The sequence below is a fragment of the Achroia grisella genome, unplaced genomic scaffold, assembly GCF_030625045.1.
Source record: "Achroia grisella isolate CSIRO2021 unplaced genomic scaffold, CSIRO_AGI_Agris_v1 utg152, whole genome shotgun sequence".
In the NCBI taxonomy this organism is placed as follows: Eukaryota; Metazoa; Arthropoda; class Insecta; order Lepidoptera; family Pyralidae; genus Achroia; species Achroia grisella.
In genome coordinates, this window is record NW_026712648.1 from 2,200,418 (window position 1) to 2,223,821 (window position 23,404).

A 23,404-nucleotide genomic window follows, 5' to 3' on the forward strand; every position below is an offset into this window, starting at 1 on the left:
AATCGAAACATAAATATCATATGATTTTTTAAAATATTTTTTCTGTTTAAAGTTAATAAGTATATTAATTTGCTTTCTTTATATGTATTATTTATTGTGCTTGTATGTGGTACTGTACCTACATACTGAGGTAACAGAATGACGTAAGATAATATAACATAATGGTTATTATTATCTCAAGTGATGACAAATAATTGTCAAACGTAAAGTAATGTGAACAAAGGACTTGAATCCAGTGTGCTCTTAATACGTTCTCTTGATATAAAAAAGAAATAAAATTAATTGACTACAAAAAGTATTAAGTTCTACTTCCGTGGACTTTGGCAAGAGCTAAAATTATTTCTAGATCTCTCAAATCAGTCATCAATTAGACACTGGAGTTCCAATTACGGATGGGACATTAATTGATTGAATGAATGCAAGTTTGGAGGATGCCATCGCTAAGCTGCCAGTGATAATTGGATAAACTAGTGGCAAATTTAACACCAACTTACTACTAGGTTATCCAATTATCATTTTAACTTTATTCTTAAATATTAAAATCAATCAAATAGGTTACCAAAATAACTAAATACATTTTTATAAGTGAAAAATAACTTCATTATATAGATATTGCAATCCAGTTTCACTGAAATTATGGTCGATGCATTGCATGCATGCATTCAGTATTTGTTGCACTAGTTTGTAGAAATCAATACATTTTTGTTAGTTGATAGATATTTAATAGTAGGTAAGTGGAGTATGAATTTATTTTTGTTTCGAAACTAATGCACGTGTCCTTATGAATAAGCGAAAATATATATCTGTTGCCAAATATTACTTAAATACATAGAAATGTATTCTAATGAACTTAATAATAATGTAAACACGAAAAAGTAAGTGTGTTGACAGATTATTAAAAAAATACATACAAAGGTACACTAGTAATTAAAAAAAGTGATGACTTCGGTGGTTTAACGGCCGGTTAACTGACGACCATCAAAAGTAACAGATGTGCTAAGTTTAGCACACCCGTTAATTCTAATGGTCGTCGGTTCGATTCGTCACACGATACAAACATTTGGATTTATGAGTATGATTATTTGCATCTGTCTGGTATTTTCTATATATATTATGCATGAATTTACAAAAATATGTATCTAAGTAGTCATATTGGACATATTAAAAAAAAAGGCAAATTCACGGTTAAAAAACAGCTTATTGAGATTAATAATATGTGCATACTAATAATTATATTATCATCATTATTTATATGTTATAACAACTGATCATCTAAATTAAATGGCTGTATTTTCCGATTGTTGAATAATCATAACTCTTAAAACTTCTGGGATTTCTTTGCCAAAACAGTTTGGCAAGAGGCTATGGATGATTTGAGTTATCAAAATAAATAATATAAGATATATAAAATTTTATTAACAGTAATAAAATTTCGATGCAATTTATCAAGTAGATTCTAAAAATTATTTGGGTTACTAAAAGTTCTTCATTTAATACTCTATTCATGAATGAGATCTATATACATACGTTTAAATGATTATTAAGACATATTTTCTGAGGCGACCATTTATGTAGTCAATCCAAACTAAATATCTATCCATTTTTTTCACGCCGCTTTCATAAAAAAATTATTTAACTGTTTTAATATTTTACATTATGGACTTTCAAATGAATTTCCCTACATTATTTATCATAATAAAGTGCCACGTTTCCTTTAGAGTGCTTATTTTGCATAGATTTTGAAACAAACATACATCAAAATTAAATTGAAGGAGCCAGTCAATATATTAAGGATAAAACTTTTTAACCTTAAAACCTTAAATTTAAAATTTGTTTATATATATTACATAAAATAATAATATGATATATTTTTTGTATGATATGACAGTGCATATATATATATATATTCACAACTATTTGAATAAATATGGTAAAGAAATCTCATATTTGCGGATAATATTGTTATTATATTTAATTTATACCTACTACTTAATTTTTTACATAAAATAGATTTTGGCGACTTACATATACTCTGGTCTTCAAGTATGTGAATGAAGTCACAGGAACCATTAGTAATTCAATTAGTGGATGACTTCGGTGGTTTAACGGTTTAGCACACCGTGGTACTTTCAATGGTCGCGAGTTCCTCGCACGGTACACACATTTGAATTCATGAGTATTATTATTTTTATCGAACTGGGTATTTTCCATGTAACTATATATTATGTAAGTATTTACAAAAGTATGTCTCTAAGTACTCTAATTTCTAGAAGTTGTCTAGTACCCATAACACAAACTCTGCTCAGATTAGGTTTAGATGGCGCTATGTGAATTGTCCAGAGATACTATTGTTATTATAAATATGTAACTACATATTATAAATATTAAGATTACGATATTGGCGAACTTGTCATATTTTGATAACCTCGTTATATTGAGATATTTGTGTGATTCTGACATGAGCATTACAAGTGACATAATATGTTATTTATAAAAATGAGGTAAGGGTAAAAATAACTTGTAACATAGGGTACATATTAGTTTTGCTTAACAAAAGTATGTCTATCTCAATTATCCAACAAACATCTTTACTTTCCGGTAGTGAAAACACCGATAATAAGTATTACTATTCATATAGTAATTCAGTTTTAACGTGAATAATTTTATGGTTTATCAGGCACTTATATCGTAGTATATTTTCAACTAGGTTGTTCAACTATCGTCCTTAGATTGTCCAAAGTAAAATTACGTCACACTGATTTTCGGTATCCGTACTCTTCTTTACCAATGCTATCGACTTTATTTAAAAATAAATTGCAGGCTCATCGAACTTTATTTAAAAATAATCCGATAAATTGCAGTCAGTTGCTTGGCACTTTGGATTCAAATATACACATATTTGAATCCAATGTGAAGGAGCTGACTAACAGATTATCGGCTTATTTTTAAATATCGGCTAATGTAGGCATGTCAAATACGTCCTGACGACGACAGTTGCCAATGCTTTTAGGATAACGGTTGTGAAAGTATAGGTAAGTTATATTTTATGTAATTAGAGAATATTCACTGTCTTCTTTGGTTTACTCTATATCCACAACATTAGATGCTCGACCTCTTGTGGACCCATAGAGGTCCAGTTGCCCTGAATATTCATCTTGATGCCTGTAAATATATACGAATAAATTATGCAGGTAAGCACGCTGTTGCAGACCCATCAGCACCGACTAAATATTATGAGTACCTATTAACTTGGCGGTGGCCGCCTTTGCTTTTACTTTGACATCGAGGTGTAAAGAGAGAAAGTGTAAAATACATTATTATATTTGGTGATTTTGTCCTAATTATTGAAATCTATGAATAAATTCAATCAGAATTCAGACAAAGGGAAAGCAATCAGAATTAATAATTGTTCATCAGAACATACAAAGTTTTCCCGGCAGCGAGTTAATTATACAATTATTTTTAGAAAAGTATAATATTGATATTGTCTGTTTCACAGAACATTGGCTTAAAGAGAGCAATATGATGTTCAATTTAAATAATTATAACGTTGTCAGCTGCTTCAATAGAAAGTCAGTTAACAGAGGCGGGTCTATGATAATTGCAAGAAATAATATTAAAGTAAAGGAACGTGCTGACATTGTTAGACTTTCTATTGAGTGTTGTATAGAATTATCTTGTATAGAACTAGAAAATTATATCCTTATATGTGTGTACAGGCCTCCTAATAGTGATTACAATGTTTTTGAAGGGGTGATGGAGGATATTTTAAAAAAAATATTTAATAGTCTTAAAAAAATTATTGTATGTGGAGATTTTAACGTTGATATTCTTTGTAACACACCCACATGTACAAAAATTATTAGTTTATTTCAGTCATTTGATTTAAGTCATGTCTTTCATGAACCCACTCGTGTAACTGCCACGTCTGCTACTTGTCTTGACAATGTTTTTTGTAACTGTGAGTATACAGAAAAATTCATAATAAATAAACTTCCTTCAGATCACTGTGGTCAAGTTGTTAAGTTTAACAGTCAGATCAATAAAGTCAACAATAATAAAAAATCAAAAAGACAAATAAATGTTTACAATATTAACAAATACAAAAGCGCGATTAAAAATAAATTGGATTTGCTGTTACAATATAGTAATAATCCTGATTATCTTTACACCAAGCTAATTACTATTCTATCAGGAGAATATGAACAATTTTTCAAGAAAAAAGAAGTTTATGTTAAATCTAAATTCACGGAATGGGCAACAGTAGGTATACTTAAAAGTAGAAATATTTTGTTTGATTTATACGATCAAAAAAAATATCGATTTGATGACAAATTCACCACTTATGTGAAAAATTATTCAAAAATTTTTAAAAAAGTTTGTATTACGGCTAAATCTAATTATATTAATAAACAAATTAACCAGTCTTCTGACAAAATTAAAACCATCTGGGGCATTATAAATAAAGAAACCGGAAGATCTAAATTAGCCTATAATCAATTTGCATTAAATTATGATAATAAATTAATAACAGCAACAAAAGATGTAGTTAATGTTTTTGAAGATTTTTTTGCTAATATTCCGATTAATATTACATCTTCTCTGGACTCATCTCCATCTCGAGCAAAAATATTACTAGAGTCTAATATCGGTTGTTGTGCTTTAAGATTTAAATTTGCACATGTTAGCCCCGTTCATATCATAAAAATATTCAAACATCTAAATTTTAAAAATACAGAAGACCTTTGGGGCATGTCTGTAAAAGTAGTTAGTTCTTTCATAGATATTGTTGCTCCATATCTAGCTACTATTTTTAATAAATGTATTGATAATGGGACTTTTCCACAATTAATGAAATTTAGCAAATTAATCCCACTATTTAAATCAGGAGATAAATTTGAGCCAGGGAACTATAGACCTATATCTATTTTGCCAGTTCTAAGTAAGGTGTTTGAAAAGATAATGTTAAATCAAATGTTACAACACTTCAGGGATAACCGACTGCTTCACAGTCAACAATATGGTTTCACAGCCGGCAAGTCTACCACTAACGCAGGTGTAGCGCTGATAACACATATTTTCCAATCATGGGAGAAGTCACAGGATGCACTCGGAGTTTTTTGTGACCTATCAAAGGCATTTGATTGCGTGGATCATAAAACACTTTTGTACAAGCTCGAACATTATGGTATAAAAGATAATGATCTAAAATTAATGAGAACTTATTTAGAGGATAGGGTCCAAACTGTAGATATTGACGGTATAAAATCTAAGGGAGCTAATATTGGGATGGGCGTTCCACAAGGGTCAATCTTAGGCCCCTTTCTCTTTTTAATTTACATAAATGACCTTCCCTTTATGGTAGAGAAAATTGCAGATATAGTGCTGTTTGCGGATGATACTTCGTTAGTGTTTAAAATTGGACGTCAAACTAATCAATTAGACGATGTAAATTGTGCTATGTCTGCTATATTAAATTGGTTTACATGTAATAACCTATTATTAAATTCCAGCAAAACAAAGTGTATAAAATTTACACTTCCTAATGTAAGACCAATAAATACACAGTTATTGCTTAATGACGAAATAGTAAATTTTGTTAATGATACAGTTTTTTTAGGTATAACAGTGGACTCGAAATTACAATGGGGGCCCCATATTTCAAAATTGGCCAATAGACTCAGTTCAGCTGCATATGCAATTAGAAGAATTAGGCAATTAACAGACGTGGCGACGGCTAAACTTGTATACTTTAGTTATTTCCATAGCATTATGTCATATGGTATACTACTATGGGGTAAAGCAGCCGATATAAATACTATATTTATTTTACAAAAGAGAGCCATACGTTCTATTTATGGTATGGGTTTGAGTGAGTCATTACGTCAGTGTTTTAAAGATTCAAATATCCTCACCGTTACTTCACAATACATTTATGAGAATATCATGTATACACGGAAGAATTTAGACAGTTTTAGAAAACTTAAAGACTGTACAAATAGAAACTTACGCAATAAAAATAAGCTAATTTTACCTAAATGCCGCCTGCACAAAGTCAGTAATTCATTCTATGGTAATTGCGTAAGATTTTATAATAAACTGCCAGAATCTGCACTAAATCTGACAGAGAGGCAATTCAAATCTTATATTAAACAATTTTTATGTAAGAAAGCCTATTACAGGATAGACGAATTCATAGAAGACAACATATCAAGTTAATAATTAGTTTATTAGCATACAACGTTATAATTTGTTTATCTCATTGCTTTCTTGATTCAATTATTTTAGAAATATGAAAGCGTAGCGGGTTTTGTATTAATTGCCGCATGCATTCTTATGTGAAATGTGAATACTATAAACATCAGATGGCAATTGTGAGTAGCTATGACGTGGTCTGGTGTTTTGAGTAGTCATGCTCACTAAAATGTCCAGACTTGTGGCGGCGTGGTGGGCCGGGTCATTGGGCTCCCTAAAATATGGTCGAGCGCAGTGATGGCTGGCTCATCCGTCATACTCGTGAACGGGTGCTGCTTGTAGGGACTGGTCTGCTCTAATCACTATGACTGATTTCCTCTTATTAATTGTTTAACCAGTTGGTTATGTATTCAATATTTTTTTCTTTTTGAGTATTTAATTGAATTAGTGCTAATCGGTGGTTTGTATTCACACACTTAAACTTAAATTGTAAGTAAGAATAAATTATTTAAAAGAGCAACACACAAGTTTCTTGCTTGTTCTTCTTGTGATGAGACAGCATTCCGAATGAGCGGTAGATTAAAAAAAAAAAAAAAATGTTATGACTATTCAAAAGTGCTTCAATGTAAGTTTATTTGAATAAATGATTTTCTATTCTATTTTCTATTCTATTCTAATCAACACTATTTTTTGTAGTTACTGTTTGTGGCAGTTGAAACAAGATGATATACTGCCTTTCTAGAAAAAATTATGATACTCTAAATTCAATTCTTATTTTATTTTACCGATAATCTTCAATGAAAATATGATTTTTATGATTTTTCGTATTCTTGGAGTAAGAATCAGTGGTTTACCAGCCTGGTGTGGTTAAAACTGTTTAAATCACGTAATATGTTTCCGAATCAAAGGCCAATATTTGACCAATGCAGACGTAATCAATCCTTATGAATTTCTATCCGCAAACCGCTTTCTGTACAAGCTGTTTTCCGGTTTGAATGATGAGTTGTTGCATGCAATAATAAAGTGACCTCTTAATCCTAAAGTATAGGATATAAGCGGAGTGCCAGAGGTGTTATACAATAAGATATTCATAGTACAGTTTATGTATATATGAGACGGTTACTATTTTTCATTGAACAAGCTCTCAGCTTGTTTGACATACTGTCGAAATAGTTATATGAATGCAAAAAAAAACTCAATGGAATCGTCGAAGAACGTCTAATATGAAGAAAATTAGAATAGTAAAGTATTTAATTTTAAAGAATATTATGTATCTGTTAGAGGTACTTTTAGCATCCGAATGTGAGAAAGAAAAATTGCTTAACGATGCGACTGAGATAACAATTCGATTTTTTGTTTTCTCCACCATTGCACGGCTTTGTTGACGATGACACATATAAAATGTATAAAAAATTACGCATTGAGCGTTTTTGAGGGGCGATAACGTTCACCTTGCTACTTCTATTATAATGGTTTCTGTAGCCATTTTTTCTGAAATTCTCGATTTCCACGATTGGATTTGTCAAATGGTAGAAAGGTAAATTATATTGAATTATGTTATTTTTGTTGACAGATTTCAGAAATCTTTATTCAAATAAACTTGTATTTATATTAAGTTATATTTATTAAGTAAATATTTGAAAAGTCAATAGTAGTTTCAATACAAATGCAGAACATTTGTTTGAAATTACTATTAGATGTTTTTTTTTATTTATGTAGTACAAATAAAAGAACATATTCTTAATTAACATAATTTCTTAAACATTATTCTGGATAGATTTTAAGTATTTTTTCGAAGTGGTTTTCTTTATAAAACAATGAGTTAAAATTGGTACAAATTTGTTAAAGTTTCATAATCTAAGTTTCATTATCTAAATAACATAGCCAGTAAAGTTTTTTTTCGTATTTACAATCGTTACCGCTAAAAAATTATGTCAATTGTAAAATACAAATACGCAAAATTTCATTTACCTGCGGAAATAATTAAAATTCACAAAGAACTATTCAGCAAAACTAATTATCATTGATATTTTTTTATTCGCTAGTTGAATATTAATTAGTGTGACTTAATTTCCATACGTATGTATAATTTTTAATTTTATGTGTTATAAATTTTTACTTTTAACAAGTATTAGTAACAGAAACTCAATTAGCTGTATTTTAATTAAAACAAATTTTATTCACGGGTGGCGCAGTAAAAATATCTACGTTAGAGCAGTAACTGGAGAAGGGAAACAAAATATGGTCGTAATGAAGAGAAAATATAAGGTGTAATGAGCAGTCGGGGTGCAGATTAACATGATGAAATGAAGGAAAACTTGATATAACTTAAAATAGGAATACTTCTTAGACAAGCTGTTTTAATAGCTAATATACGCAGTCGTCTACCAAAATTAGGATAAAAGACAAATTTGAATAACTGTAATTGTATGACAAAATGTCTACTTTACATGAGAGTACGAAAACGTATGTAAATTGTAAATTACACTTATTTGGATAACATATTATATTTCTGAGGAAATTTGCTGCGAATCTGGTTTGTTATTTGCTATTGGTTGAACGAAAGAGAATCATATTTCTTTAATACATGTTGCTAACTGAATTATACACTTTTAGACTTTTAATGTAAATATATTGTTGGTAGGTTTCTTATAAGTATAAGAACTTTAAACAAACAGACGGGATTGAATAAATGAAATTGGTTTCATCATCTATGCTTGAACACTTAAGGACACTGGAAAGCGACTAATATACCCTTACAAATTACCATTTCTAAGGACTGAAGATGTAATGTCACCATACTCAGTAATTTAACTGCCACATTTCCCTGTTGAAACTAGACTATAAAGGTGGGTACGAATTGCCAGTAATGGGGACTAGTGGCCCCATTGCTAACAAGATAGGGTACATTGACTGGTCCACTATCACTCATTCCCTTATGTAAAGCATTGTGGATAATCGTAATGTATTTTCTCAGAGTGGTTTAATTGACTTCCCTTTATTCTCATCCTGCAACAATGCACTAGTGCCCTATTCGTGTGTACTGTTTATGCAGGATTAACTATTCCATCATTGTATTTTATAACTTGATATAATTGAATAGAACTAAGTATATACTGTATTTATTTGTATTGTATCGTATTAGTGCAAAATTTCACTTACATATATTATGAATAAATATACATATTTATTAGTTTACATGTTGTCTGTAATGCTATAAGCCTATTATATTAGTTTGTTCGTAAGTTAACCAGGTTTATGTTGTATCGATATATGTATATATATTTCTATATTCATTATATGTCAATATAATCACACAATGTATTGTTATTTGAAGGTGTATTTTTAAAGTTGAGAAAGTTTCCTGTCGCTATTATAATAATGTTAATGAATGTTTATAAACGAATGTACACTAAATAAATATTTAGTTCTTCCATTACGGTCACAAAATCCATGTTATTGTTCTACAAAACTAAGAACTATTGAGCATTTTTAGCGATACGAAGTATACTCCACTTTAGATAATATTTTTGCTGTATTTTCAAGCAATATTGAGAAAGAGGTCTGTTGGAAAGCGTTAGCTCAGACTGAAGTCGGTTTAAGAGCCAACAAGAGCCAACGAAGATGATTCAAGTGTTATCCGATGAAACTGAGCTTATTAAGTAAAAAGGAATTAGTAACAAAAGGAGATTTACTATATATTGTAGAATTACAATATAGGATTAGATTCTATTTTTAAAATGAAAATTTATTCAATATTGATTTAAAATTTATTTGGAAAAAAATGCTCGTATAGCATTTTTTTCTACTGGTTTACGGTATTAAATATAACAAGGATATATATTACATATTCTTTATTGCATTTTTAAATTCAGTAATAAACTTAAATGTATACAAAGTGAGTAATGAATATACAGAAAGTATAGATATAGTTTTTATTATATGCAATAGTATAATATGAATTTTATTTGTAACAATTGCAATAACCATAATTTCATATAATTACGATATTTCGAGCTTTTGTTACATTCATTTCAAAATATAGATTAATATGAACTGAACTAATTTGGGTGTATTTTATATCGTAATTGTTTGAAACTAATTTTTGCATCAGATGGTTATTCAGTTCAATTATTCAATGAAGAGGTAGTTACTGTTTACCTTTTATTAAAAGTGATAAAAATAGAAGGTTGTTTTTAAAATATATTATGTCTTTTTATTTTAATATTTTACGTATATTTAATTTGATTATACCTTATTTACAATTACCATTTGACATCTTGGCAATTGAATTTTGATTTAATTATATTCTGAAGTTAGGTTAGTGAAATTCATCTTATTGCTCGATTCTTCCTTAAATAGCAATATTACACATTCTTTTCACAAAAATAAAAGCTCTTGGACCTTTTAAATTATATCTATTCTTTAGGATGTATACTAAAGTCCTTTTCGCCGGTATACTTGTACACTATAATCATGTTAACATCTCTCTCTAATTATACCATAAATATAAGCAAGATGTGCCTAAGAAGAAGTTGCATTTAACAAGTTTAATTATAAGATGAGACACTTTTTATGTGTCGTTTATTTCTAGCTTAGATTAAAGATACTTGTTTTATGTATGTACATCAGAAAAAGCGGAGCATAAAGTTTTATGGACACTTGCCTCCGCCTCTGCGGTTTGTGGGTTTTTATTCTTTTATGATATAACTTTCAAGCAACTGAATTAACCCCGGTCCAGCACTTTTTATAGTATTATTATTATAAGCTTACTCCTTCTTCCCTCTGGGAGAGGCTAAGACTGCAGTGCGCTTCTTCTTTCTATATTGATATAGTTATCTTGACGTTTGCCACAGTTTGTATTTTAAGATTTAATTTTTCTAGAATAAAATATATTAGTGATGTTGTAAAGTCCAAAAATTCTTAATGTTTTGTTAGTTGAGTATGTTGAATTTGAGTTATATATAACTGATACTTTAGGATCTAGATGTATGCACAAGTTTTCTTTTTAAATCAGGATTGCTAATAGTTTTACCCAATTTATTTATTTATTTATTTATTAACACTTTATTGCACCAGAAAGACAAACAATTAAATAAAGAACAAACAAGTAATAAGTAATAAGGTACAAAAGGCGGTCTTGTCGCTTAAGCAATCTCTTCCAGACAACCTTTGGGTAGAGGAGAGAAGACAGAAAGTGGTAGATGGCGCAAGAATGGACTAGAGAAATATAAAAGGCATATTAATACTAAATAATAATAATTTACATATACTACTTACATATATGATAGCGCAAACTCAATACAATGACTATTTTCATTGTTAATTGATTAATTTAATTATATTCGACCTGTATTGATCAAATCACTGTTATTTAATATTTAACATAATGAAGTATTAAAGTTAAGGATTATTATAAATATTGTAAATAGCGCCATCTAGTACTTATAGACCGAACTAAGTTGTTTGTCATAAGATAATCGTTACGCCTGCTTCTCTCCCTACTACACTGAATTCGGTCTATAAATACGGAGGTCGGTAATTGAATAACTCTCTTTCTGTGTGTAACCGTTGCACCGAATACATCTCTGGAATTTGATAAAAGTGTTTATTATTTAATTATCGTAACGATCAGTTGTCTGGTATCAATCCCCGCTCTAACATCAGAAGAGAGGGATGATCATCACGCCCAAGAAACTAATAACAATCTAATAAACCATCGTGTCATTCACTGACATTGAGAATAACAAATCATTTATTTAAATAAACCTACATTGAAGCACTATCTACCGCCTATTCGGAAATTTGTCTTATGAAAAATGAGCAAAAAAACTTGCGTGTTACTCTTTTGAATAATTTAGTTGTAATTTTACATTTTTAAGCTGGACGATAAGAATACAAACTACCACTAGCACCAATTCAATAGACTCACAATAAGAAATACACAACTGGTTGAGTAACTAAATAAAAGTAAATCAGTCGTAGTGGTTAGAGCAGACTAATGTCTACTCAACCATAATTTAGAGAGCCCAATGATTCGTCTCACCATTCCGCCACGTGTCTCGACATGTTAGTGAGCATGACTATGACGCTCAACCACGTCATAACTATTTAGAATTATTATGTGATAATTATTCATAACATTAAGGATAAGAACATCTTCTTTAAAGTATTGACCGCGTCACTGCCAAAATAATTAGCAACAACGAATTTAATATTCTACAAAAACAAATAGAACTATACAAACGGAAACTTAATGAAGTATATTTATCGGATTTCAATCCTGATAATCGTAGGCTTACAATAGTAAAATGGTGCCAGCAAGTAGATTCATTGATTGAATTGTGAGGTCGTTCTACAACCGAGTATAACTACTATGATGATAATAATTTAATTACTTTAGATAAAAAAAAAGGACAGCTTTCAATTTTGAATTACTAAATAAAATATAAAATTAATTATACAAAGTCCAAAATAACGGGCTACTCCCTTTTATAGCTATAATAACAATAAAAGGTTCTTCATTCTTCTACCATTGAAAAAATAAAATACAACCAAAAAAATATTTCAGTCAGAATAACCGAACAAGCTTCAAAAATAAAAACAGATTTGACATTAGATATGGCAATGGTACCCCCTACAAACTTAACGATTTCGTTTTCCGTAAGGATACCCAACGATTACAAAAAAAAAAATAATAAAAGACAAATATAAAGAAATTTAAACAATATTAGAAACCTGTTCACAACTCGTCTGGTCGGCTCGCGTGCTGCTCGTATAATGCCTTTTTTTAATCAGTCTGTGACGAAAGTGGCGGCGCCACTGTCAGTATAAACTTTACGCTCTGCTTAATAAATTACATTAACGTAATAAAATATTACAAAAATGTTTTTATGTTAAAAAATAAGTAACTAATATTATGTGCCAGTATTAGTGATAGTTTCTACAGTTTGTGATAAATACGTTTTGTAAAAAATCCAAGGACTGATACTGTTTTGTGTTAAAATCGTATGTGTAATCAAGTTAAATTGAAATCACAACCGTACAATAGTTAAAACAAACAAAATAAATACTAGGCCATTATAATACATAATCTTCACTAACAGGCAAGACATTACGAACATTTAATTACAATAATCTCTTTAATGTGGGTGTGTGGATAATTGTTATCAATTCAAATATCCACTATTGTAAGGTACTGACATAAACCGTTATAGCACTTGAAATGAATTCGTAAATTAGAACAAAATATTGCAGTAGATCTGGTTCAATGGCAACGAGTCTGAATTTAAATATAAATTCGCAGGATCTAATCCTAACAACTTATCTCACTTTTTGTGAAGCCAAAACAATTTATCTACAATATTGTGTGCATTGTTATTATTCTGTATAGTATTTGGGCTGCTTATTACAATATTATTAACATATTACGAAGCTAGATTCAGTGTAGTCTTACCTTCAAAGTTTAAAGAGCAAAACTGTAGACTAACTAAATTGACAACATTTTAAATAATTACCAAATGAAACTGCTCCACATGACTACAGTCCCAGCCTACAAGAAAGATATGAAGGGAAAATTAAAATATATACTGTACCGTCCCAATCATAAATTGTGCATTTTTTATTCGCTTACCGCGCGTAATGTTTGGAGCGGACACAATCGTAAGTTGGTTTGCGCGGTGAACCCACGCATGCACTTGGCTTGACATACGCGCGGTCTGTCGTCTCGCAAATCGTGATATTACCGAATAACCAGGATAAATCCAGGAGAATACTCTTCGAAGCATCTCGTTGAAATTAAGGTGGAACCAGAACGTCGCACAAGACTCCATCCAAGTAAGTGCACGTATCCTTCTTATTTATTGTGATCGCTCCTGCAGTGATACCAGAGTGTGGCAGACGATCGAATTCCACCGCCTCACGGTGTCTGCTACATCTCATTTTTGGTGCCGAAACCCGGGATAATCGTCGGTCGAATTAAAACCCGACCAAACGAAAGTTCATAGTTCAGATCAGCTGTATAAGTTATATTGCACTGGGACGTTACATATTTCAATTAAACATAGAATTATATACATATATATATATGTATATATTTACTAAATACAATTATTTATAAATCGTTAAATATCATTAAATTTCATTATACGAATTTGGTATCCATTATTCCTAAAATAAGTGGGTATACGGACGCTGTTGTAACTCTCTGTTTGCCATTGTAATGAGTAGGTTTGGTTTGAAGAATTAACTAATAGTTTCACCTGGTTTTGTCATATCGATATTTTATGTTTTTGTAAAATCATAAAAACAAGCTTATTCATATTGATGTTTTTATAAATAGAATTCGGCTTGCATAAACATTAAATATAAAATTCCCAATCTGGTTATTATCACAAAATCGTTATATTTAACAATTGTGTGGAATCATATAAACAATCTTATATTTAATCGGTGTTTATATATTAGTATCGGTTCACGTAATTGTTGAATGTAAACTATCGAATGATATCGTAATAATTTTTCTTATAATAAAATTATATATCCTATACAAACAAGACAGACAAATTCTTAATTGTATTAGTAGTGACAAAAGTAATCATTACTAATAGGAATATTTATTATATTTCTTATGCACCTTTCGTAATAGTGAGAAGTAATAAAAACATTTTTTTTTCTCTGGCATAACATTTAACTATCCTATAATAGTAAAACATTTGTAAGGTTTTACATTTGTTATTAATTTCACGGTAACAGTTATCGCGACGTACATATAATTTAGTCGTTCCGTTAAAGAGAGTTGTTTACGTGATAATTTAGGTCATCATACGTTCTATTCATTACTACCCTCAAAATTATTTGTTTTTTTTTTGTTTGAATATTCTCGAACATTACTTGTGAGTTGTTATCTATTCGTTTCCATTAGTTTATAAATAGAAATAAATCTTTTCTTTGTTAAAGATGTCGCTCACTACTAAACGTAAACTTAGCCTGTCAAAACGAACTAAATCGAAACATGACGAATATACAACTCGTGATTTGCCTTCCTTGCGACGTAAACGAACTATTGCATTTAACCGTTTATCTAAAGCATTACAAATAGGTAATGACGCGAAGTTGGATGCAACAAAGTTAGATCTATTTTTATCGTATTGTGATGAATTACAAAAAATTACTACCGATTTCGAAAATGCGCATCTTCTTATTTTAGAATTACAGGATGATCCTGAGTCGGATGATGAGGGTGTCCGTGAAAGTTTTGATGATATCTATTTTAACATTTTGGCTTTGCAACGCAATTATACAAATTCAAATTTACCGTCGAAATCGGAGCAAAAGACCTCTTCTCATATAAAACTTCCAAAAATTTCATTAAGAACGTACTCAGGACATATAAAGGAGTGGGCTGAATATATCGATATTTTTAATTCATTAATTAATGATTGTCCGTCTTTAAATAATTTGGAAAAATTCCATTACTTAAGATCATCCCTTTCAGGCGAAGCTTTAGCGTTAATACGTTCGTACCCGGTAACCGGTGAATATTATCACGATGCATATAGCGCACTCGTTAATCGTTACAAAAATAAGCGTGACTTAGCATTTACATGTTGGCGCGAAATTTTAAATGTTGAATTTAAAATTAATAATGTTAAAGATTTTCGTCGGTCGCTGGATATGATTGATGAAAACTTGAATATATTAAAACAAGTGAATTTGCCAGTTCAACAGTGGGATTTTATTCTTATTTACCATTTGTTGTCAAAACTTGACACAAAGATGCGTCGTGAGTTCGAAGAAAAATATTCGAATATCGAAATTCCTTCTTATAAATTAGTTAGTGAATTTTTGCATTCTAAGTGTGAAGCGCATAGTCGTGATACACATTTTACCGAACAGAAGCCACATTCAAATTCTCGTGACTTGTCGAATGTTCATGCCGGTACTCATACAAGGCGCATGAACGTTTCGCATACACTCGTAGCAACTAATGAGTCTAAAACCGGTATGGTTACTGGTGCATCGTCGAGTGTCGTTAGATCAGTGTCGTCTAGTTGTCCATTTTGTAGTCAATCACATTCAATTGGTTCATGTAAATCGTTTCTCGAAAAATCAGTAGATGAAAGAATGGCAATTGTAAACGAGAAAAGGTGGTGTTATAACTGTTTGAAATCGTCGCATCAGTTGAAAACTTGTAATTCTGTATTCACATGTCAAAAATGTAAGCGTAGACATCATACATTGTTACATAGGGAAGTAACAAATTCCAGTAACACTTCATCACTGTTAACACAAAATTCAAGTGTTAACACAACTGTCTTGTTAGCAACAGCTCTTGTAACGGTAAAGGACAGTTTCGGGAATAACAATACTTTTCGAGCATTGTTTGACACCGGCAGTCAAAATAATTTTATTACTGAAGAAGCAGTAAATCGTTTAAATCTTAATGTGCTTTCTTCTTGTTCTTCAATAAGCGGCTTGGGTGACGTGTCAGCTTCCATCAGTGGTTTAGTGCGTGGTATCGTAGGAAGCTTATCGACAAATAATACAAACGTATCATTTGAACTTGACATGCACGTCATTCCTAAGATCTGTGGTGACCAACCAATCGCGAGATTGAATACTTCTGGTTGGTCACATATCAAATCGTTAGATTTAGCGGACCCTGGGTTTGATGTACCCGGACCCGTGGATCTGTTGCTCGGTGCAGATATTTTTGCGGATTCGTTACTTACAGAACGACTTAAGGGCGGTCCATCACAACCACCTGCATTTAATTCAGTTTTTGGTTGGCTATTACTAGGAAAGACTTCATTATCAGGTTCGTCATTGGTTGCGCTGCAATCAAAGATCCAATATGATGATCTTACAAAATTAGTGGAGAAGTTCTGGGAAATCGATAACGTTCCTCAAGCTAATTCATTTACCCCAGATGACATTCTTTGCGAGAAGGAATATATCGCAACTACACATCGGAATGAGCACGGTCGTTATGTGGTACACTTACCGTTCAAAAATTCTTGTGAACCCGTGTTCTCGGGATCTCGTGATATTGCTGAGAGGCGGTTTTATGCTCTTGAACGTAGATTATCGCGTGACCCTGATTTAAAGCGTCAATACGTTGAATTTATGTTTGACTATCTTCAGAGTGGTCATATGTCATTGGTACCCACTTCAGAAAAGCGTCGCGGAAAATATTATATCCCGCATCACTGTGTTGTACGGCCTGACAGTCCCACCACCCAATTGCGTGTGGTATTTGATGCCTCCGCAAAGGATAATCTTGGTCAGTCATTAAATGATACACTGCTAATTGGACCAAAATGTCAAACTGATATCACGAAAGTTCTTTTACGTTTTCGAGAACACGCTATTGTCTTTATGGCGGACATACGCCAAATGTACAGGCAGATTGTTATTAGTCCAACACATCGGGACTACCAGCGCATCTTGTGGCGTTCAGATTCACGACAACCGGTATCAGAGTACAAACTGAACACCGTTACTTACGGTGTTTCATCGGCTCCCTTTCTCGCCTGTCGAACTCTTCAGCAGCTCGCATGCGATGAGGGCGACACATTACCTTTAGCAAAAAGGGCGATTACATACGATATCTATGTCGATGATATTGTTACTGGTGCTAACAATATGATCGAAGCCCGACAGGTGAAGTCACAAGTTGTTGAATTACTCAAGTCTGGGCACTTCGAGTTAAGAAAATGGGCTAGTAACAAACCTGAGCTACTGGACGATGTACTGACTGAGCATTGCCTGGTTGAAGCTAAATCGTTTACTGATGAACAACCATGTACACTGAAGGTTCTCGGACTGAAATGGGATCCATCCCATGATGTATTCGTCTTTCATGTAAAACCTCTTAATAAAATGTGCACTAAACGATCAATTCTGAGTGAGGTTAGTCGGGTGTTTGATCCTTTGGGATTTCTTTCCCCGTTGACGATTCACACCAAAATTTTAATTCAACAACTTTGGGTGGCTGGCATAGGTTGGGATGAAACACCACCGGATGACATAGTTCGCACATGGAATGACTATATTCAGCAATTACCATCGATTCAAAATTTATTCGTGCCTCGTCGGTGTACTATCGATCACGCCGTGTCATATGAACTTCACGGATTTTGTGATAGCTCAGAAAAGGCTTATGGTGCTGTGATCTATTTGCGTGTTACTGATAGTAGCGATCGTGTACACACGTTTTTTGTATGCTCCAAGGCTCGCGTAGCTCCTTTAAAGAAGCTCAGCTTACCACGTCTAGAATTATGTGCGGCAGTATTATTGGTGAATTTGCTCAAATTCGTGGAAGAGGCATATGCTCCGCGTATTAATTTCTCTGTCACTCTATGGAGTGATTCGACTGTCGTTCTCTCGTGGCTTAGATCACATTCATCAAAGTGGACAACTTTTGTTGCAAACCGAGTTAGTCACATACAAGGCATTGCAACGATTGAACGGTGGCGTCATGTTCCTACAAATGATAACCCTGCAGATATTTGTTCGCGAGGACAGCTTCCTCGACAACTTATTAACAATTCGTTATGGTGGGCGGGGCCCACGTGGTTATGTAAACCACACACCGAGTGGCCATCAACCCCTGTATTTGTTAAGGAAACAAATGACAATACGGTGCTTTCAGAAGTTAGGCGAACCGCGACTCTGTTAACTCAACAGATGGCACATCCTAATCTCGATCCTTTTTTTGAGGATTTACTCAATAGCGATCTCTCGCTGGATGCAATAGTCGATAAGGTAGGCTTCACTATATTACGAAAATCTGAATTTTCTTCGGATTCAGTCTTGACCAGTGAAGAACGGTACAAATCACTTTATATTCTAGTAAAATACGTTCAAACTTTATCATTTCCTACTGAACTAGAAAGAATACGTTCTGGTCAATCATTACCAAAGTCGTTTCGTAAACTCAATGTATTTATCGATGACCAGGATGTACTCAGGGTGGGCGGCAGGATCTCTCGTTCTGGGCTTGAGTATGAACAAAAGCATCCGGCGTTATTATCATCGAATAATCCCTTCACATCTAAATTAATACAATCGGTTCATTTGAGCAACTGTCATTGTGGCGTAAATACTACACAATATTTAATACTGCAACAATTTTGGATTATATCGGCTAAGCGCGTTATAAGACGATGTTTATCCAAATGTCTTAATTGTTATCGACTCCAACCTAAACCGTTACAACCGTTTATGAGCGACCTTCCAAAATATCGTGTAAATGAAGTAAAACCTTTCTCTATTGTAGGAGTAGATTATGCTGGTCCGTTTCGTATTAAAACTGGACCATATCGTGGAGCTAAAATAGACAAGGCTTATCTTTGTTTATTTATATGCTTAGCCACTAAGGCTGTACATTTAGAGACCGTTTCCAGTCTTTCTACAGACGGATTTATTGCTGCTTTACGTCGTTTCGTTGCTCGGAGAGGCAGATGTTCCACAATACACGCAGATTGTGGTACAAACTTTATCGGTGCTCGTAATCAACTCGTGTCTCTCACTAAAATCGCGTCTGAGACAGAACGGATCGAATTTAAATTTAACCCACCCTCTGCACCTCATTTCGGAGGTGTATGGGAAATTCAAATACGAGCTGCAAAAACGCATTTATATCGAGTTGTAGGTGATCAGGTGTTGACATTCGAGGAACTAGCTACACTTTTTAGTCAAATTGAAGCAGTCCTGAACTCGCGGCCTTTGTATCCTATGAGTTCAGATCCCAATGATTACCAAGTCTTAACACCAGGACATTTTTTAACTCTGGAACCATTGACATCTGTTCCAGATGTGGATGTAACTCACCTTAATGTCAACAGGCTAGATCGCTGGCAACTGATTCAGTCGTTCCAACGATCGTTTTGGAATCGATGGAGAAACGAATATCTCCACTCGTTAAATTTGCGAGCTAAATGGACAAAAGAGTCGAAGCCATTAGAATTAAACTCAATGGTCATTATCAAAGATGATAATCATCCACCTTTACATTGGCAAATAGGGAGAGTTGTAGAATTACACCCTGGACCAGATGGTCTGGTTCGCGTGGCTACCGTACGAACAGATAAGGATAATTTGATCAAGAGACCTTTGGTCAAATTATGCCCATTACCCAATGAACCGTTTTAATATTTATTATTTATATTTAGCCATCGTAGTTTTACATCGTAGGTATAGTATAGCATTAGTGAGTAGTTCATCTGTATTTCTAATAATAGTTTTTTTTTATTAGTATCGTTTATGTGCAAATTTTTATTTAAAGAAATGCCTATCGGATTTCGGTGGGCGGAATTATGTACCGTACCCAATTATAAATTGTGCATTTTTATTCGCTTACCGCGCGTAATGTTTGGAGCGGTCACAATCGTAAGTTGGTTTGCGCGGTGAACCCACGCATGCACTTGGCTTGACATACGCGCGGTCTGTCGTCTCGCAAATCGTGATATTACCGAATAACCAGGATAAATCCAGGAGAATACTCTTCGAAGCATCTCGTTGAAATTAAGGTGGAACCAGAACGTCGCACAAGACTCCATCCAAGTAAGTGCACGTATCCTTCTTATTTATTGTGATCGCTCCTGCAGTGATACCAGAGTGTGGCAGACGATCGAATTCCACCGCCTCACGGTGTCTGCTACATATACCGTCTTATGAAAAAAAAAAAAAATAAACCTGGTTTAGCACTAGTAATAAACCATTGACCAAAGTATTATTATTAATACATAAAGAAGTTTATCTCTAAACTGTGATTCGCCTATGGTCTAAAGTTAGACCTGCGATACCCCTAGTTTAACTGTAGTACTGAGAAGTTCTCTGTTAGATCTGGATTCGTAATAATGTTACGTTTATTCCAAGTATTAACTTCAGGGATGGTTTAAACCAGGATTATTTAGACACGTTTCGTCAGAATTTTAACAGATTTTTTGTAATAAGACCGATAATGTCATTAAGAGGAATACTACTCTTAAAGCATAATTAGCGGAAATGTCTGGTTATTGTGAAAGAATTTGTTTAGAAAGGGATCGCTTACAAGAAATCTTCCACGCATATGACCAATGCTCATATGAGGCTACATTGGAACGAATATCTTTCCTAGAAAATAAATTGAGTGAAGCTCAAGCTCAAATTTCTTTTCTCATATCGTAGAAACAAGTTCTTTTTCAGAAAAATACATGCCATTTATATAGTGAACTGATTACTTGCAACAACATCGCGGGATCTGAAAAAGCTAAGGCGATAGATTTAACCGCCACATCTACCTGTTAATTCGATCAAGCGAAATTTTATGGGTAGTAATCAAACAAATAAATATATCAAGTTAAACAAATAAATAAAAAAAAAAAAAAACGCAAATTTATTCAAGACACATGAAGTAAAATTAAAATCTATATCGCTCAAAATGAAATAAAAGAGTATTTATTAGCTATAGAACATTTAGTTGGGTTAAGCCCTAAATAACTTATATCGTATAATCATTACACATCTGCAAGTTGTAACAGTGTTAATGGGACTAGAGAGTCACAGTCTATGACATTTCCCTCTGTACAGGATACTTTAGCTGAGACTCAACCAATAGAAAATGTAATTGACAACTGTCAACTAACTAGTTCTTTTAAAACGTATATCATCTCAGATAGTTTGCGTATACATATGGGTAAAATATTACCAAAACCCAGAAAGTATTTAAAGTAAATGAAATGAAAGTACTGCTTCCCGGGTTTTTTATCTTTGGCACATAACTAACAAAATAATAAATGAAAAGAATTTTGACAGTAATAGTACTATTATACTTTGTTTTGGCAATTCGTGGAATGTAAATAAACAGGATTATAGATTGTATACACGCACTCGCAAATATTATTGAGCAGGGTGTAGGTAGACTATTAATATCATCTTTGCTAATATTAATGCATTGCATCAGTAAAATGATAAAATATTGAAACTTAATTTGTGATGGCACAATTTGTCAGTGCATAGTGAAAAACTGTTATTTTTTTTTATACAAATAAAATAGTTAATAATTGTTATGACAGGAGGTACAATACGCCTTTATTGTAAACAAAAGTTGGCCTATACTAAATTACTAGTATATAATTTATTTAATGATAAATTAAATGTAGTTTAACGAAGTACTGTAATAAAACGGCAATAAACATAGATTGTACTAAATAGTATACCAATAAATGAATGTATTGTATAAACTGTTTATTTTGGATAGATATAACTTTCTTCTAAAGATTGTATAGATAGAAATTATTTAATTTCTATTGACTAGAGTAGTACCTGTAAGGGCCTACTTATAAAAATAAATATTTCAATTTGTGTCACCGTTCATAGGCCGCCATCTTATGACAATACTTATCAACTACCCTCGAAGAAACAAAAGTGACAACATCAAAAACAATAAGAGTAGTGACTAGTGGCACATGAACACATGAAGTCGATCCTGAGTTCAAAACTTCACAGATCCATGATAACCGTGATAGCTGTACTGAAGAAAATTAGCAATGAATAATGAAGCCACTTGTCTGTACGGGTGTAAACACTTAGTCTGACAACTGGGCACAACTTTTTGCTATTATTATTACAAAAATATGAAAGCCACTTGTCTGTACGGGAGTAAAAACTCAGTCTGACAACTGGGCTCAACTTTTTGCAATTATCATTACAATTATAAGCAAGCCACTTGTCGGGACGAGTGTAAACAACTGTCTGACAACTGGGCCAACATTTCTATTAAGTTTTTCTTTAATAATAGAATTATAACATTATTTCTGTTACAGATTAGGATATTCGCATGCTCAGAGCACGAGCAGCTCATCAGGATAGCCGTGATAGCGCAAACTCAATACAATGACTATTTTCATTGTTAATTGATTAATTTAATTATATTCGACCTGTATTGATCAAATCACTGTTATTTAATATTTAACATAATGAAGTATTAAAGTTAAGGATTATTATAAATATTGTAAATAGCGCCATCTAGTACTTATAGACCGAACTAAGTTGTTTGTCATAAGATAATCGTTACGCCTGCTTCTCTCCCTACTACACTGAATTCGGTCTATAAATACGGAGGTCGGTAATTGAATAACTCTCTTTCTGTGTGTAACCGTTGCACCGAATACATCTCTGGAATTTGATAAAAGTGTTTATTATTTAATTATCGTAACGATCA

General features: G+C 32.5%; 2 protein-coding genes across 2 annotated transcripts in view; one reads left to right on the top strand and one right to left on the bottom strand.

Moving 5' to 3' along the window:
• Positions 1-14,027, bottom strand: part of LOC131840928 (putative uncharacterized protein DDB_G0293878) — a 37,670-nt gene extending 23,643 nt beyond the window's left edge. Inside the window, exon 1 of the mRNA XM_059189142.1 lies at positions 13,829-14,027. Coding sequence (XP_059045125.1) covers positions 13,829-14,027 — 199 coding nt within the window. The remainder of the gene's footprint in view (positions 1-13,828) is intronic.
• Positions 14,028-15,153: 1,126 nt separating this feature from the next.
• On the top strand, positions 15,154-20,352 carry LOC131840929 (uncharacterized). Its single transcript, XM_059189144.1, has one exon. The coding sequence runs from the start codon at positions 15,154-15,156 to the stop codon at positions 20,350-20,352; it is 5,199 nt and encodes a 1,732-aa protein (XP_059045127.1).
• Positions 20,353-23,404: the final 3,052 nt, after the last annotated feature.